Source organism: Physella acuta, unplaced genomic scaffold (assembly GCF_028476545.2).
Source record: "Physella acuta isolate Inbredline_101_S28 unplaced genomic scaffold, ASM2847654v3 ptg000355l, whole genome shotgun sequence".
In the NCBI taxonomy this organism is placed as follows: Eukaryota; Metazoa; Mollusca; class Gastropoda; family Physidae; genus Physella; species Physella acuta.
The window spans coordinates 630,581-650,610 of NW_026731874.1; the positions used below are offsets into that span (position 1 = coordinate 630,581).

The 20,030-nt window shown below is 39.2% G+C and overlaps 2 protein-coding genes across 6 annotated transcripts in view; one reads left to right on the forward strand and one right to left on the reverse strand.

Moving 5' to 3' along the window:
* Window positions 1-43: 43 nt before the first annotated feature.
* LOC131941274 (elongation of very long chain fatty acids protein 4) lies at window positions 44-19,769 on the reverse strand. 3 transcript variants are annotated; one of them, XM_059300433.1, is made up of 8 exons: window positions 18,442-18,645; window positions 16,372-16,468; window positions 13,728-13,915; window positions 10,184-10,264; window positions 8,641-8,812; window positions 7,283-7,410; window positions 935-1,120; window positions 44-547 (listed from the first exon to the last, which is right to left on the reverse strand). In XM_059300433.1, the coding sequence occupies exons 2-8, from the start codon at window positions 16,439-16,441 to the stop codon at window positions 464-466; spliced, it is 909 nt and encodes a 302-aa protein (XP_059156416.1). In that variant the 5' UTR covers window positions 16,442-16,468; window positions 18,442-18,645; the 3' UTR covers window positions 44-463. The 3 variants fall into 3 exon arrangements, with proteins under 3 accessions (XP_059156416.1, XP_059156417.1, XP_059156415.1); XM_059300434.1 differs by lacking the exons at window positions 935-1,120; window positions 18,442-18,645 and adding exons at window positions 741-905; window positions 19,654-19,769 and having other exon boundaries at window positions 46-547; XM_059300432.1 differs by lacking the exon at window positions 18,442-18,645 and adding an exon at window positions 19,654-19,769 and having other exon boundaries at window positions 46-547.
* LOC131941275 (elongation of very long chain fatty acids protein 7) overlaps window positions 19,369-20,030 on the forward strand; it is a 34,126-nt gene continuing 33,464 nt past the window's right edge. For 2 of the 3 annotated variants that reach the window (XM_059300435.1, XM_059300439.1), the window contains exon 1: window positions 19,756-19,869. The gene's annotated coding sequence lies outside the window, so the exon portion shown is untranslated. Of the gene's footprint in view, window positions 19,534-19,755; window positions 19,870-20,030 lie in introns of those variants that run through there. The other variant, XM_059300437.1, reaches the window with a different exon arrangement.

Here is a 20,030-nt window from a genome sequence, read left to right on the forward strand (position 1 = left end):
TTTTTTGGAAATTAACAAAAAAGTTAATAGTTAAAAAGTTGTAAAATTATTTATTGAAAAATATTGTACATAAAGTATCCAAAACAAAAGTGCACATGAAAACATTTTCTTGGGCCTATGTGCTAGATCCTATAATCTGAGCATTGAACACTGAACTAATCTAAACATCTTCCTTCAAAGTTTCTCTCTGTAGACTTGTTCAACATGGAAGCTTGATGGCAATGAGATCAGCTGTTATTTCTGCTCCTCCAACAGGATTTGGCTGTCATGCTAGTTGAGTTCCATCAATCTAATACTCATGGCCTCTCAACTTGGCGCTCATTAGTAGAAAATATCACAAGTATTGATAGATAACAAATAAATAACAGCAGATGACCTAATGATGTTACAAAAGATGATTTTACAAAAAACTTGGTTTTAAAAACAAATATATTTAAAAGTGTGTGCTAAACAAAATGAAAATTCAATTGTCCTTTTTATTGTAAATTCCATTAGTGTGATGCCCATTAAGATGCCCATTGGTTTTGGGACCTTTCTCCCCTCTGGTCTGAAATTATAGAAAAACATTTATAAGAAACAGAGAACATTTCTACAGGTAGTTGTCACTTGTAAGTCTGGGTAGTTAGTTGGGTAACTCTAGGTAGGTAATTGGGTAACTCTGGGTAGTTAAATGTGTAAGTTTGTGACACGCAAGTCTGGGTAGGTGATGGTTGTATCATATTTGTAATTAAAAAACTGACCTTGGTTCTTCCTGTCTTGATGTAAGCGTGTACATAAAAGTTAAGGAAGAGAAGGAGAATGGTAAAAGCATAAATGATGAGAGCCCAATGCATCCATTCAGGAAAACCACAGTGAGCTATGAAGAGGGACTGACAGGCGTGAAGTATTCCCGCCACAAACTGTACCTATGATGGAAGACAAAACAAAAGATTACCTTGGCCGGCTGAGACAAGTGGTCCTGTCTGTGCGATGGTTTCATGTAGGCCTGCACATAAAAGTTGATGAAAAGACTGACGATACTAATGCCGTATAGGATGCCAGCCCACTCCATCCACAGGGGGTAATCACATTGGATGTAAATAGAATGGCTGCAGTAGATCAGACCCACAAAAAACTGAAGCTATGGAGAAAAGAGAAGGTGTGGCTCTCATCAGCACAACATGACAGCCTGACTGTACAAGTTAAGACAGCCTGACTATACAAGTTAAGACAGTCTACAAGCTAAGACAGCCTGACTATACAAGCTAAGACAGTCTACAAGTTAAGACAGCCTGACTGTACAAGCTAAGACAGCCTGACTATACAAGCTAAGACAGTCTACAAGCTAAGACAGCCTACAAGCTAAGACAGCCTGACTATAAATACAAGTTAAGACAGCCTGACTATACAAGCTAAGACAGCCTGACTATACAAGTTAAGACAGCCTACAAGCTAAGACAGCCTCACTATACAAGCTAAGACAGCCTACAAGCTAAGACAGCCTGACTATACAAGTTAAGACAGTCTACAAGCTAAGACAGCCTGACTATACAAGCTAAGACAGCCTACAAGCTAAGACAGCCTCACTATACAAGCTAAGACAGCCTACAAGCTAAGACAGCCTGACTATACAAGTTAAGACAGCCTACAAGCTAAGACAGCTTGACTATACAAGCTAAGACAGCCTGACTATACAAGCTAAGACAGTCTACAAGCTAAGACAGCCTACAAGCTAAGACAGCCTGACTATACAAGTTAAGACAGCCTGACTATACAAGCTAAGACAGCCTGACTATACAAGTTAAGACAGCTTGACTATACAAGTTAAGACAGCCTACAAGTTAAGACAGCCTGACTGTACAAGCTAAGACAGCCTGACTATACAAGCTAAGACAGCCTACAAGCTAAGACAGCCTGACTATACAAGCTAAGACAGCCTGACTGTACAACTAAGACAGCCTGACTATACAAGCTAAGACAGCCTACAAGCTAAGACAGCCTGACTATACAAGTTAAGACAGCCTACAAGCTAAGACAGCCTGACTATACAAGTTAAGACAGCCTGACTATACAAGTTAAGACAGCCTGACTATACAAGCTAAGACAGCTTGACTGTACAACTAAGACAGCCTGACTATACAAGTTAAGACAGCCTGACTATACAAGCTAAGACAGCTTGACTGTACAACTAAGACAGCCTGACTATACAAGTTAAGACAGCCTGACTATACAAGCTAAGACAGCTTGACTGTACAACTAAGACAGCCTGACTATACAAGTTAAGACAGCCTACAAGCTAAGACAGCCTGACTATACAAGCTAAGACAGCTTGACTGTACAACTAAGACAGCCTGACTATACAAGTTAAGACAGCCTGACTATACAAGCTAAGACAGCTTGACTGTACAACTAAGACAGCCTACAAGCTAAGACAGCCTAACTATACAAGTTAAGACAGCCTGACTATACAAGTTAAGACAGCCTGACTATACAAGCTAAGACAGCCTGACTGTACAAGCTAAGACAGCCTGACTGTACAACTAAGACAGCCTGACTGTACAACTAAGACAGCCTGACTATACAAGTTAAGACAGTCTACAAGCTAAGACAGCCTACAAGCTAAGACAGCCTGACTATACAAGTTAAGACAGCCTACAAGCTAAGACAGCCTGACTATACAAGTTAAGACAGCCTGACTATACAAGCTAAGACAGCCTAACTATACAAGCTAAGACAGCCTCACTATACAAGTTAAGACAGCCTACAAGCTAAGACAGCCTGACTATACAAGCTAAGACAGCTTGACTATACAAGTTAAGACAGCCTGACTATACAAGCTAAGACAGCCTAACTATACAAGCTAAGACAGCTTGACTATACAAGTTAAGACAGCCTAACTATACAAGCTAAGACAGCCTAACTATACAAGCTAAGACAGCTTGACTGTACAACTAAGACAGCCTGACTATACAAGCTAAGACAGCCTAACTATACAAGCTAAGACAACTTGACTGTACAACTAAGACAGCCTGACTATACAAGTAAAGACAGCCTGACTATACAAGCTAAGACAGCCTGACTGTACAAGTTAAGACAGCCTGACTATACAAGCTAAGACAGCCTAACTATACAAGCTAAGACAGCTTGACTGTACAACTAAGACAGCCTGACTATACAAGCTAAGACAGCCTAACTATACAAGCTAAGACAGCTTGACTGTACAACTAAGACAGCCTGACTATACAAGCTAAGACAGCCTAACTATACAAGCTAAGACAGCTTGACTGTACAACTAAGACAGCCTGACTATACAAGTTAAGACAACCTGACTATACAAGTTAAGACAGCCTGACTATACAAGCTAAGACAGCCTACAAGTTAAGACAGCCTGACTATACAAGCTAAGACAGCTTGACTATACAAGTTAAGACAGCTTGACTATACAAGTTAAGACAGCCTGACTATACAAGTTAAGACAACCTGACTATACAAGTTAAGACAGCCTGACTATACAAGTTAAGACAGCCTGACTATACAAGCTAAGACAGCCTGACTATACAAGCTAAGACAGCTTGACTATACAAGCTAAGACAGCCTACAAGCTAAGACAGCCTACAAGCTAAGACAGCCTACAAGCTAAGACAGCCTGACTATACAAGTTAAGACAGCCTGACTATACAAGCTAAGACAGCTTGACTGTACAACTAAGACTATAGAAGAAGCTCTTATGTTATGCAATAGAAGAGTTTTTACTTGTACAAAAATAATTTCCAACAGAAGAAACATTTATTTACATCCTACGTAGAATGGATTGAAATCAACAAGCCAAATATATTAGTTGTAAATGAAAAATTTTAAGATAAATAACCAATTCAGATGTAAAAAATAATCAAATTTGTTAAAAACAAAATAATATAATTAGTAGAAGCTGACAAATATTTTTTAAATTAGAAAAGTCAGTTCAAAATGAAATTGTAAAAACTCAATTTTGTAGTCAAGTACCCTGCTGATTTCTAATGGCTGGCTTCAAGAACTAAAAATTTGATTATAAGTAAGTGATTAAGTTTTGTCAAACATTAAGCAAATGCTAATTAATTGGTTATCAATCTTCAGATTAGAATGTAAAAAGTTTAGCCTCTTTAAGTAGCATACACAAAGAATTTTTCTGATCCGAAGACAATAGAGCTGGAGCTGGACATTGGATAGTTTTTAAATTATTTGCTTTCTATGTGCAGGCCTCACAAACCATCTGCTACTTGGTACACAACTGACCAACCAATGTAAATAAAGAGATGACTGGGTGTGTACACAACTGACCAACCAATGTAAATAAAAAGATGACTGGGTGTGTACACAACTAACCAACCCATGTAAATAAAGAGATGACTGGGTGTGTACACAACTGACCAACCCATGTAAATAAAGAGCTGACTGGATGTGTACACAACTGACCAACCCATGTAAATAAAGAGCTGACTGGGTGTGTACACAACTGACCAACCCATGTAAAGAGATGACTGGGTGTGTACACAACTGACCAACCCATGTAAATAAAGAGATGACTGGGTGTGTACACAACTGACCAACCCATGTAAATAAAGAGCTGACTGGGTGTGTACACAACTGACCAACCCATGTAAATAAAGAGCTGACTGGATGTGTACACAACTGACCAACCCATGTAAAGAGATGACTGGGTGTGTACACAACTGACCAACCCATGTAAATAAAGAGCTGACTGGGTGTGTACACAACTGACCAACCCATGTAAATAAAGAGATGACTGGGTGTGTACACAACTGACCAACCCATGTAAAGAGATGACTGGGTGTGTACACAACTGACCAACCCATGTAAATAAAGAGCTGACTGGATGTGTACACAACTGACCAACCCATGTAAATAAAGAGCTGACTGGGTGTGTACACAACTGACCAACCCATGTAAATAAAGAGATGACTGGGTGTGTACACAACTGACCAACCCATGTAAAGAGATGACTGGGTGTGTACACAACTGACCAACCCATGTAAATAAAGAGCTGATGGGGTGTGTATACAACTGACCAACCCATGTAAATAAAGAGATGACTGGGTGTGTACACAACTGACCAACCCATGTAAAGAGATGACTGGGTGTGTACACAACTGACCAACCCATGTAAATAAAGAGCTGACTGGATGTGTACACAACTGACCAACCCATGTAAATAAAGAGATGACTGGATGTGTACACAACTGACCAACCCATGTAAATAAAGAGCTGACTGGGTGTGTACACAACTGACCAACCCATGTAAAGAGATGACTGGGTGTGTACACAACTGACCAACCCATGTAAATAAAGAGATGACTGGGTGTGTACACAACTGACCAACCCATGTAAATAAAGAGCTGATGGGGTGTGTACACAACTGACCAACCCATGTAAATAAAGAGCTAACTGGATGTGTACACAACTGACCAACCCATGTAAATAAAGAGATGAATGGATGTGTACACAACTGACCAACCCATGTAAATAAAGAGCTAACTGGATGTGTACACAACTGACCAACCCATGTAAAGAGATGACTGGGTGTGTACACAACTGACCAACCCATGTAAATAAAGAGATGACTGGGTGTGTACACAACTGACCAACCCATGTAAATAAAGAGCTGATGGGGTGTGTACACAACTGACCAACCCATGTAAATAAAGAGCTAACTGGATGTGTACACAACTGACCAACCCATGTAAAGAGATGACTGGGTGTGTACACAACTGACCAACCCATGTAAATAAAGAGATGACTGGGTGTGTACACAACTGACCAACCCATGTAAATAAAGAGCTGACTGGATGTGTACACAACTGACCAACCCATGTAAATAAAGAGCTGACTGGGTGTGTACACAACTGACCAACCCATGTAAATAAAGAGCTGATGGGGTGTGTACACAACTGACCAACCCATGTAAATAAAGAGCTGATGGGGTGTGTACACAACTGACCAACCCATGTAAATAAAGAGCTGACTGGATGTGTACACAACTGACCAACCCATGTAAATAAAGAGCTGACTGGGTGTGTACACAACTGACCAACCCATGTAAAGAGCTGACTGGGTGTGTACACAACTGACCAACCCATGTAAAGAGATGACTGGGTGTGTACACAACTGACCAACCCATGTAAAGAGATGACTGGGTGTGTACACAACTGACCAACCCATGTAAATAAAGAGCTGATGGGGTGTGTACACAACTGACCAACCCATGTAAATAAAGAGCTGACTGGGTGTGTACACAACTGACCAACCCATGTAAATAAAGAGCTGATGGGGTGTGTACACAACTGACCAACCCATGTAAATAAAGAGCTGACTGGATGTGTACACAACTGACCAACCCATGTAAATAAAGAGCTGATGGGGTGTGTACACAACTGACCAACCCATGTAAAGAGATGACTGGGTGTGTACACAACTGACCAACCCATGTAAAGAGATGACTGGGTGTGTACACAACTGACCAACCCATGTAAATAAAGAGCTGATGGGGTGTGTACACAACTGACCAACCCATGTAAATAAAGAGCTGACTGGATGTGTACACAACTGACCAACCCATGTAAATAAAGAGCTGATGGGGTGTGTACACAACTGACCAACCCATGTAAATAAAGAGCTGACTGGGTGTGTACACAACTGACCAACCCATGTAAATAAAGAGCTGATGGGGTGTGTACACAACTGACCAACCCATGTAAATAAAGAGCTGACTGGATGTGTACACAACTGACCAACCCATGTAAATAAAGAGCTGATGGGGTGTGTACACAACTGACCAACCCATGTAAATAAAGAGCTGACTGGATGTGTACACAACTGACCAACCCATGTAAAGAGCTGATGGGGTGTGTACACAACTGACCAACCCATGTAAATAAAGAGCTGACTGGATGTGTACACAACTGACCAACCCATGTAAATAAAGAGCTGATGGGGTGTGTACACAACTGACCAACCCATGTAAATAAAGAGATGACTGGGTGTGTACACAACTGACCAACCCATGTAAATAAAGAGATGACTGGGTGTGTACACAACTGACCAACCCATGTAAATAAAGAGTTGACTGGGTGTGTACACAACTGACCAACCCATGTAAAGAGCTGACTGGGTGTGTACACAACTGACCAACCCATGTAAAGAGCTGACATGTCAAAATGAGCCTTGGACACTAAAGGGAATAGAGGCTGCTAGAGATAACTGTTCTGCCCAGTGTCTTGAGCTGCTCTGTCTACAGAGATGTACTCACCAGTTGCAGGCGTGTCAGGTACCGCTTCCACCACAAATATTTCTGAAACTCTGGTCCCAGAGCTGCTACCCCATAGTAGGTGTACATGATTACATGGATGAAAGAGTTAATCATAGCTCCAAAAAATGCTGAAATACAAGTGTAGAAAGTGTACATGATTACATGGATGAAAGAGTTAATCATAGCTCCAAAAAACGCTGAAATACAAGTGTAGAAAGTGTACATGATTACATGGATGAAAGAGTTAATCATAGCTCCAAAAAATGCTGAAATACAAGTGTAGAAAGTGTACATGATTACATGGATGAAAGAGTTAATCATAGCTCCAAAAAACGCTGAAATACAAGTGTAGAAAGTGTACATGATTACATGGATGAAAGAGTTAATCATAGCTCCAAAAAATGCTGAAATACAAGTGTAGAAAGTGTACATGATTACATGGATGAAAGAGTTAATCATAGCTCCAAAAAATGCTGAAATACAAGTGTAGAAAGTGTACATGATTACATGGATGAAAGAGTTAATCATAGCTCCAAAAAATGCTGAAATACAAGTGTAGAAAGTGTACATGATTACATGGATGAAAGAGTTAATCATAGCTCCAAAAAATGCTGAAATACAAGTGTAGAAAGTGTACATGATTACATGGATGAAAGAGTTAATCATAGCTCCAAAAAATGCTGAAATACAAGTGTAGAAAGTGTACATGATTACATGGATGAAAGAGTTAATCATAGCTCCAAAAAATGCTGAAATACAAGTGTAGAAAGTGTACATGATTACATGGATGAAAGAGTTGATCATAGCTTCAAATAAGCCGCGAGTAATCTCTCCAAAACTTTCTTGTATATTCTTAAATAAAAATGATGTTGGACGTGACACTGCCAACATAAGGGTTGGACATCAAATGCGGCTCTGAATGGGGTCAAATAGATGACACTTTACAGTTACATGAAAGTAGGTCCTTCCATTACAGTTACATGAAAGTAGGTCCTTCCATTACAGTTACATGAAAGTAGGTCCTTCCATTACAGTTACATGAAAGTAGGTGCTTCCATTAGAGTTACATGAAAGTAGGTGCTTCCATTAGAGTTACATGAAAGTAGGTCCTTTTATTACAGTTACATGAAAGTAGGTCCTTCCATTAGAGTTACATGAAAGTAGGTCCTTCCATTAGAGTTACATGAAAGTAGGTGCTTCCTCCCCCCCCCCCCCCCATCATTCTGTATACTATAAATTAGGGAGGTGCAAAATAGCAAAAACTGTTGAAATACAATACTTCTTCCATAGATACAACAGATACTACTGACCAATAGATACAACTGACCAACATATACCACTGACCAACAGATACTTACACTGCCCTCCGGCCACCCACTTGACGCCAATATACCAGATGGGGAACATGGTTGCATGATGGTAGACGTGGAGGAAGCTGACTTGGTTGTTTTTTTTTCTCAGAATGAAAAAAATGGTGTCCAGCATCTCAATGCACTTAGAGAAATAGAACCACCACAGCGCTTTAGCTATCTGAAATAGAGAAATAGAACCACAACTAACTTCTAAGATGTCCAGACGAAATACCCTCAGTGACAAAAACACATATGTGAAATAACCCCTCCCCATGAGAAAAACAAAATATGGGCACATATCTCAGGCACGTGTATTATGTAGCCTAGAGTCAAAATGCATATCTAAAAACAAGTTAATAAAAAGTCTAGTGGCAATTAAAGCGCAATTTCCTCATGTTATCCATAACAATTTTAAATCGAGATAAATCATATATTCAGCAAATAAATAATGCAACACAAGTAGTTTTAATAATTCAAATCAAAATAGAAAAAATATTTATTAACGAGAGTTTTAAAAATGTGTGGACGTGTAGGGGGTATTTAGTTGTCGCGCTCTCTATATTGCTATATAGTACTGTAGTGTATTATGTATAATGTAATTTTTAAAAAAATTTTGTGACCGAACGAAAGGATATTTTTGAAAACTTTCTTCGGCAATATTGTTCTAAATTATGGCAGGAATCGATTGGTAAATGTTTCAAGTCGCTAAGTGGTCTGGTTGCCGAGATATGGGCCAAAAAATGCATTTTTTCGAGGTTTTTTGGCTTTTCCGGGAAATCCATGAAAGAAACCCGGAATTTTTTTGGCCCACTATCATCCTGGTAACTTGCTTAACATAATTGCTTTTGGAACTAGTCCTCGATATTGCTTCGTTGAGGAGGAGATACGACTTAAAGCTGCGGACACATCCAGAAATGACAAATTAATAATCGCAATTCCAGTATGGAAATTGCGCTAAAAAAACAAAAGAATCATGTCCATGAGCCATGAGACTTACTCTCATTTCATGTGGGTCATGTGTGTAGGTGACACTCTCTCTCATTTCATGTGGGTCATGTGTGTAGGTGGCACTCACATTTCATGTGGGTCATGTGGGGGTCATGTGTGTAGGTGAGACTTACTCTCATTTCATGGGGGTCATGTGGATAGGTGAGACTTACTCTCATTTCATGGGGGTCATGTGGGTAGGTGAGACTTACTCTCATTTCATGTGTGTAGGTGACACTCTCATTTCATGTGGGTCATGTGGGGGTCATGTGTGTAGGTGGCACTCTCATTTCATGGGGGTCATGTGGGGGTCATGTGTGTAGGTGAGACTTACTCTCATTTCATGGGGGTCATGTGTGTAGGTGACACTCTCATTTCATGTGGGTCATGTGGGTAGGTGAGACTTACTCTCATTTCATGTGGGTCATGTGGGTAGGTGAGACTTACTCTCATTTCATGTGGGTCATGTGTGTAGGTGACACTCTCATTTCATGTGGGTCATGTGGGGGTCATGTGGGTAGGTGAGACTTACTCTCATTTCATGTGTGTAGGTGAGACTTACTCTCATTTCATGTGGGTCCTGTGTGTAACTGACTGGCTGACAGGAGTAACTGTAGCCCAGGGCTGTAGAACACAGAAGCAGCTGGAGAGAAAAACAAAACATTTCAAGGGAAATAATCTTAGTTTACTAGTTTATTAAGGGCAATAATTGTAGTTTATTAGTCTTTAGTCTTATTATGGGAAATAATGAGTAAGTAAAATATTAAGTAAGTTGGTGACACAACTGCTTAACCCTTTGAGCCTGCCAGGCCGGTAAACCGGCTTCAACATTAGGCATAAATGTCAGAAAAGCCCGTTTTTCGGCCCGATGATCTAGCGTCATATTCCTATTAGCCGGTATACCGTCTAATTAAATATAATTAGCGGAAGACTGACTAAAACTGCGCATATGTCTTTTGAGTGAGGGATTATGATTTTAAAAATTGATTTTTAGGAAAAGTGAAAGTGTTTACATTTCGTAGCAATGCCGCCGAAACGAAAAGCTGAGCCACAGCCGTCGACTTCATCACATAAAGTTGGTGCAAAAGATGAAGCAAAAGACCGAAATATCAACAAAAGAAGTAGAATGACTGCATCTCAGGCAATACAACTACTTATTGATTCTGATGAAGAAGATAATATTCCTGGTCTATATTGTGATGATAGTGACGTTGAATTTGAGACTGAACACAGTGACATTGAAATAGACAGTGACAATGAAACTGTTCAAGTACGTTCTGATGCGTGTGGTGTCAAAGACTTGCCAAAACGAAAAAAAAAAAATGTTTACTGGTACAAAACATGCGAAGTTTTTCTTTGCATCGGGTCCGGCAGTGATAACTGTTTTGAAAGTTATGACACAAATGTGGACCTCTGGCGTTGAACTAGTATAGCCAGGTCTCAATAATAACAAAACAATCACTTAATGTAAATTGGTTTCTTCTATAGTCTATCAAAACAATAATTATGTGTTCGTTTTATATACATTGTTCTGTTCATACATTGTAAAAAATAAAGAATTTTAGAATCTTGCTGCATTGTTGATTGATCCTGAGTCTGGATACCAAATTTGGCTTGATTATCTCCAACGGTTCAAAAGTTATAGGCAAAGTAAGAAGCAGATAAGTGAAAATTGGTTTGACCCTGGGAGCTCAGGAAATGGGAGAAATTAGGTCAGGGAGGCCAGGGCTCAAAGGGTTAATTAAAAAAAAAATACATGTGAAAATACCTAAGAAAAAGCTGCCTTATACTAATATGATGTAAAAATATTCAAATTATTAAGTTTTTTTATAGAGAAATTATAAAAGTAAAGTACAACTTCCAGTTCTTAATTGTGAAATGTAGGCGAAATATTAGGAGTGAAATTTCATCCAGATTAAACTTCACACTTAGATCGCATTACTCACACCTAGTTGCTTTAATATGAATTTTATATTTTAATAAGATCTTTTACTTTAATGTTTTTTTTTTTAATTCAGTATAATGACATTTGTCTCAATTATAGACCTAATTATTTTATATTTTAAAACGTTTTACAATGTTATTTATTTTGCTTTTGCATTTTTATGTAATTCTTATTTGCCTTTTGGTATTTATATACACACAATTCAAGTTAGACAAATTATTAATCTATAATGTTGGTATCTTGATTATCAATTATGTCATTATCAATGTGTACCCTTTTCATTCTTTGTATGTACTTTTCCGGAGTTTCAAGTTTATAAGTTTCATTTGAAGTCACGGGAGTTTCAAGTTTATAAGAGAGATAAGATGATAGATTAGATAGATAGATAGATTAGATAGATAGATTAGATAGATAGATTAGATAGATAGATAGATAGGTAGGTAGGTAGGTAGGTAGGTAGGTAGGTAGGTAGGTAGGTAGGTAGGTAGGTAGGTAGATAGATAGATAGATAGATAGACAGACAGGATAGTAGAATCTAATATATAAAGCTCAATTCTGTATGTAATAAGTTTGTCGTTGACATACTTGGATGGATTTAAGTGTTAGATAATTAAAGTCCTTATGGTCTAAATTTATGAGTTAAAAAATTAATATTGAAAGTTTTGGGAAATAATTTTCATTTATCAAACTGAAAGTAATAATTTTCGGCATGTTCACTAAACACAAGTTTTAAAAAAATATCATCTTTTACAAATATTCTAATTATGTCTTTATTTAGTCCTATAGCACTTACTTCCTTTTGATAAATTAGGAAAACACAATTACTTCCCTTTATAAAACCATTGCATTAGTGGAAAAGAATTTACTTTTTATTACTTTGTTTTGGTGTTGGGAAAAAAAATAACTACATAATTAGCGGGGATTGATCAAGTGCAAATGTTGTAGGTATTTTACGGATAAGCTGGGAGTATTATAATTGTTCATTAAATTGAAACAGGCGCGTTCGTTTAAGTGAGTGCAAAAGACTATGAATAAGTTGGGGTACTATAGTCGTTTATTAAGCTAAAACAGGCGATTCCGCCCCGGGCTAGACTGTGAGCAATTTGCGTTTATGTTAGCGTTAGTGTTTTCTTTGTGTTTAGGTTGGGTTTGCGTTAGTGGTTGCGGTTTGATTTGGTTAGTTTTTGTTCTTTCTTTTTTCGTTTTTGTTTGTTTTTTTCTTTGGGTTTGTATTTGTGTTTTTGGTTGGTTTTGCGTTTGGATTTGGTTTGTTTTTGTTTGCTTTTTGCGTTTGTTTTTTTGTTGTTATTGGTTGGTATTGGTGTTTGTGGTTGGGTTTGTTGTTAGGTTTTTGTTTTCGTTTGCTTGTTTGTTTGTTTTTTCTTTGTGTTTGTATTGGTGTTTGTGGTTGTGGTTGGGTTTTTGTTAGGTTTTTGTTTTTGTTTGTATTTGTAATTGTGTTAGCGTTATGTTTGCGTTTTGTTGTTTTGGTTGGTTGTGGTTTGGGTGGGCAATGCCGGGTTTATGATGATTACTAAACACACAGGTGATGGACTTTAACAGAAAGGTTTTTCACAGAAGCCAGAGCAGGGCCTGGCCGGGACGGCTAGTTATTATATAAATGGTACAGCCTAAATAAAAGCCAATTGAACAGAGAAGACACCGTGTGAGTACTGGTGTAGCTCATGACATGAGTGGCATCAGGAGTGAACTCATTCATGACATGAGTGGCATCAGGAGTGAACTCATTCATGACATGAGTGGCATCCGGAGTGAACTCATTCATGACATGAGTGGCATCAGGAGTGAACTCATTCATGACATGAGTGGCATCCGGAGTGAACTCATTCATGACATGAGTGGCATCAGGAGTAAACTCATTCATGACATGAGTGGCATCAGGAGTGAACACATTCATGACATGAGTGGCATCCGGAGTGAACTCATTCATGACATGAGTGGCATCCGGAGTGAACTCATTCATGACATGAGTGGCATCCGGAGTGAACTCATTCATGACATGAGTGGCATCCGGAGTGAACTCATTCATGACATGAGTGGCATCAGGAGTAAACTCATTCATGACATGAGTGGCATCAGGAGTGAACACATTCATGACATGAGTGGCATCAGGAGTAAACTCATTCAAAGTATGACAAACCTCTGAGCAAATGTGGAAGTTGATGATAACACAGACAAAGTTGTAGATGATAAGGGGCACTTTCAGCTGCAGGGCTGGTCTTTTCTCCATCATCTTGGGCAAGACCCAAACAGCCAACAGATAGGCAGCAGTGATGGCTAGTGTGGGGGTGTAGCCCCACATCAGAGGCCAGTCTGACACACGCTCATCTGGCAGGGAAACATCAGAAATCTCTCATTGCTACATCAACTCTAATCCATACTACTACATGTACCAAGGCACCACCCACAGACACATGACACCAACATCCACAGAAACATGACACCAACACCACCACCCACAGACACATGACACCAACACCACCACCCACAGAAACATGACACCAACACCACCACCCACAGAAACATGACACCACCACCACCACCCACAGACACATGACACCAACACCACCACCCACAGACACATGACACCAACACCACCACCCACAGAAACATGACACCAACACCACCACCCACAGACACATGACACCAACATCCACAGAAACATGACACCAACACCACCACCCACAGAAACATGACACCAACACCACCACCCACAGACACATGACACCACCACCACCACCCACAGACACATGACACCAACACCACCACCCACAGACACATGACACCAACATCCACAGAAACATGACACCAACACCACCACCCACAGAAACATGACACCAACACCACCACCCACAGACACATGACACCACCACCACCACCCACAGACACATGACACCAACACCACCACCCACAGACACATGACACCAACACCACCACCCACAGACACATGACACCAACACCACCACCCACAGACACATGACACCAACACCACCATCCACATGACACCAACACCACCACCCACAGACACATGACACCAACACCACCACCCACAGAAACATGACACCAACACCACCACCCACAGAAACATGACACCAACACCACCACCCACAGAAACATGACACCAACACCACCACCCACAGACACATGACACCAACACCACCACCCACAGAAACATGACACCAACACCACCACCCACAGAAACATGACACCAACACCACCATCCACAGAAACATGACACCAACACCACCACCCACAGACACATGACACCAACACCACCACCCACAGAAACATGACACCAACACCACCATCCACAGAAACATGACACCAACACCACCACCCACAGAAACATGACACCAACACCACCACCCACAGAAACATGACACCAACACCACCACCCACAGACACATGACACCAACATCCACAGAAACATGACACCAACACCACCACCCACAGAAACATGACACCAACACCACCACCCACAGAAACATGACACCAACACCACCTCCCAGAGACACATGACACCAACATCCACAGAAACATGACACCAACACCACCTCCCAGAGACACATGACACCAACACCACCACCCACAGAAACATGACACCAACACCACCACCCACAGACACATGACACCAACACCACCACCCACAGAAACATGACACCAACACCACCACCCACAGAAACATGACACCAACACCACCACCCACAGAAACATGACACCAACACCACCACCCACAGAAACATGACACCAACACCACCACCCACAGAAACATGACACCAACACCACCACCCACAGACACATGACACCAACACCACCACCCACAGAAACATGACACCAACACCACCACCCACAGAAACATGACACCAACACCACCACCCACAGAAACATGACACCAACACCACCACCCACAGAAACATGACACCAACACCACCTCCCAGAGACACATGACACCAACACCACCTCCCAGAGACACATGACACCAACACCACCATCCACATGACACCACCACCACCACCACCCACAGAAACATGACACCAACACCACCACCCACAGACACATGACACCACCACCACCCACAGACACATGACACCAACACCACCACCCACATGACACCAACACCACCACCCACATGACACCACCACCACCTCCCAGAGACACATGACACCACCACCACCACCCACAGAAACATGACACCAACACCACCACCCACAGACACATGACACCACCACCACCCACAGACACATGACACCAACACCACCACCCACATGACACCAACACCACCACCTACATGACACCAACACCACCTCCCAGAGACACATGACACCAACACCACCACCCACAGACACATGACACCAACACCACCACCCACAGAAACATGACACCAACACCACCTCCCAGAGACACATGACACCACCACCACCACCTCCCAGAGACACATGACACCAACACCACCATCCACATGACACCAACACCACCACCCACAGAAACATGACACCAACACCACCACCACCCACAGACACATGACACCACCACCACCTCCCAGAGACACCAACACCACCATCCACAGACACCACCACCACCACCATCCACAGACACCACCACCCAGACACATGACACCAACACCACCACAAACCACAGAAACATGACACCACCACCACCACCCACAGACACATGACACCACCACCCACTGACACATGACACCACCACCACCCACAGACACATGACACCAACACCACCATTCACAGACACCACCACCACCCACATACACAAGTGAACCACTTTACCTGCCACTGAGAAAGCCCAGTCATAGAACTGTTGGAACTGAGAAATTTTGTCTACAACCAACTCCATCATGTAGGACAATCAATACTTGTTAGACCACTGACAAAAATACATAAATACTTGTTAGACCACTGACAAAAATACATCAACACTTGTTAGACCACTGACAAAAATACATCAACACTTGTTAGACCACTGACAAAAATACATCAACACTTGTTAGACCACTGACAAAAATACATCAATATTTGTTAGACCACTGACAAAAATACATCAGCACTTGTTAGACCACTGACAAAAGTACATCAATACTTGTTAGACCACTGACAAAAATACATCAACACTTGTTAGACCACTGACAAAAATACATCAACACTTGTTAGACCACTGACAAAAATACATCAACACTTGTTAGACCACTGACAAAAATACATCAATATTTGTTAGACCACTGACAAAAATACATCAGCACTTGTTAGACCACTGACAAAAGTACATCAATACTTGTTAGACCACTGACAAAAATACATCAACAATTGTTAGACCATATAAAGAAATAATAAAATAAAATGGCCACGAAGTGACGTCAGTAGAATGTTCTGTGTGTGGAAAAAAAAATGGTTTGACCTACTCTAAGTAGGCTACACTGTCTAAATATAGAAAGTCCACTTCAAGTCATTCTAAAGTCTTTCAAATTTGGATCAATAGAGACCTGGTTACCTAGTGTTGTGGAAACCATTGATTGGTTTAAACACTTGAGTTCAACTAGATCAAACTCTCACAAACATCTTGCTGCTAAATAGTTCTCTTAGTTTTATAGCTAAAAATTTCTCTTAGTTTTATAGCTAAACATTTCTCTCAGTTTTATAGCTAAACATTTCTCTCAGTTTTATAGCTAAACATTTCTCTTAGTTTTATAGCTAAACATTTCTCTCAGTTTTATAGCTAAACATTTCTCTTAGTTTTATAGCTAAACATTTCTCTTAGTTTTATAGCTAAACATTTCTCTTAGTTTTATTGCTAAATATTTCTCTTAGTTTTATAGATAAATAGTTCTCTTAGTTTATAGCTAATCATTTCTCTGCGAAAGAAAACTCCAAAATCAAAAACTGCTGCCTTTTAGTTTGTTCTTGGTTGGACAAAAGCTATGGAAGTTAATTTTTAAAAAAGAGGGCTGAAATCAGAGTCAACTGCCTGTATGGTGCGTAACAAGTTGACACGCATAACAAGTTGACACGCATAACAAGTTGACACACATAACAAGTTGTTGACACACATTAACACACAATTCTTAATTGTGTTGGAGGAAATCCCTTCCAACTTTAAAATTAAGATCAAAGAATAAGAAAAAAATTAATAAAAGTAGAAAATTAAAAAAATATATAAAACATTTATAATTAAAAAATTGTTAATGCACTGAACATTTTTTTTAATTAATAAAAAAATTGCTAAGTTTAGTGAAAATATTGGTTGTTTATGGAATCTCTTACTAAGACAATCTGATACTAGAACTAGATTCTAGAACTAGATTCTAGTAGGCCTACAAGATGATTGGGACTACTTCAAGTTTAGACTTAGGGGTCATGCATTTTTTAATTTTATTTTATGATTTTTACTTCCTACCCCTACCCACTATCACACATAAAGCTCCCTAAATTGACATTACACCACAGCCTACAACCCCAACGCCCCCACCCACCCCATCTAAATTGCAGTTAATTTTATTTAAAAGCATCAATTTCTTTCTAAACTACAGAATGAGCTGAGAGTAGTATATTAATCAATTTCTATTACAAAAACAGTTTCAATTTTCAAAATTTAAATTCTAGTATTACTATCTCAACCCCTCCCCACAGGAATGTAACATTTTTATGGACAACTGTTTAGAGTCTTAGTCTAGAATCTAGATCAGGTAATCTATTGTTTTAGGTACGTAAAATCCCCCGCGACTAGTAAAGTGAAAAACAGGTGACTCCTTAAATTTTATTAAAATTATTTCACATTTTAAGGAGGATTTATGTTTTGAAAAATACAAAAATGTTTCCTTGTTTCATATATCATTTTATATGTACATGTTTTTAAACAATTGAATTAAAACTTTTCCGTAATAAATGAAGACTAGCAATGTTTCCAACAGATGCAACCATGCTCATTTACTATAGCAGCCATCTTGTTTAAGTTTTATTTTTATAAGCTTATAGCACGAGATTCAGGGGAAGCCACTCTATTTTACAAATGGCTGCTGTTTACATAGCCAATCTTGCTCTCAGACACTGGTGTTAAAAGTTAATTTCTGGCCTATATCGATATATTAAATATATTATTAATTATATATTTAGCCATTGATTTAGGTTTATTATTCATATAATATTTGACACAAACATATGACAATATACCTCTATTAAAGCCTTGACAATGAGGTAACGTATTTGTACATTAATAGCTGCGGGCGATTTTTACGTACCCAAAACGATAGATTACCCTAGATCAATATATTAATTATTAATTAGTATAATAACTTAATAAGAGTAGAATCAATTAATAGCATACTATATTTAATTTTAAGATTATATTAGGTTATAGAACACTAATAGATTGTAATAGATGTCTATTCTATAACCTATTCCTATTATGTCTACTACTTAGAAACTCCATCAAATTGTTTTGAGTTATTAAAATTTATTAAGATTATTCTCAATTTAGTTAGGAGAATTTACTAAGTAATAATTTTATTAGTGCCAAACTATCAAGAAGTTATTGCACTAGCATAACAGGGCATAACTTTAATAGTAATAGTTAATACTAGATCTAGATTTCTAGATCTAGATTCTAAATCTAGTCTCTAATATTAGAGACGACATCTTTTCCCCAAATGAACGGAAGTAGGCACCTGAGATCTAGATCTATAAAATCTCTAGATCTAGATCTAGATTTCTAAATCTAGAATTCTAGAATCTAGATCTAGATCTTAGTCTACACTCAACACTGTATCTAGAATCTAAATCTGTTCATGGAAATCTAGATCAAGAATCTAGAATAGATCAAGAATCTAGACTAGATAAAATTTCTAGATTCTAGATCTAGATCTACTTTTATCTGAAATAGCTGCCGCCATCCCAGGCTAAGTCAGAGAGCCTTAAAAAAAGCTTGATCTAGAAATCTAGGTAGGTCTAGATCTAGAAACAAGGCAAAAGGCTAAGGGTTTTTCTAGATCTAGATCTACAAAGTTATATTCACTGTGCAGTCTTTTAAAATAAAAATCACAAAATCAAAGGTTAACTTACCTAGACAAAGATGACTGAAGGAGTTTGATCTAGAGTAGACTATGTACAACGATCCGTTCATAACTAAGATAAAGCCCTGCCGGTAACAGGAAACGACATGTTAAGCGTTGCCCCGAACAACTGCAAAGCATAACAAAGTAACAAAATGCTGTTTGGTTAAGGTTAGACTCGAATACAAATTTAAAAGATTCTAAAAATATCAAAGAAGCCAAAACGGTAATTCACAATAGTTTTTCTTTTCAGTGGCCATTGGGGGCCTACTTTAAAAATTAAAATATTAAAATCTACACTTCTGTATGACTCTTCTCTACTAATCTCTATTCAGTAGTGACGGTAGCATAGATCTACTTCCGTCCCTTAACCTTAATCCTCAGGGC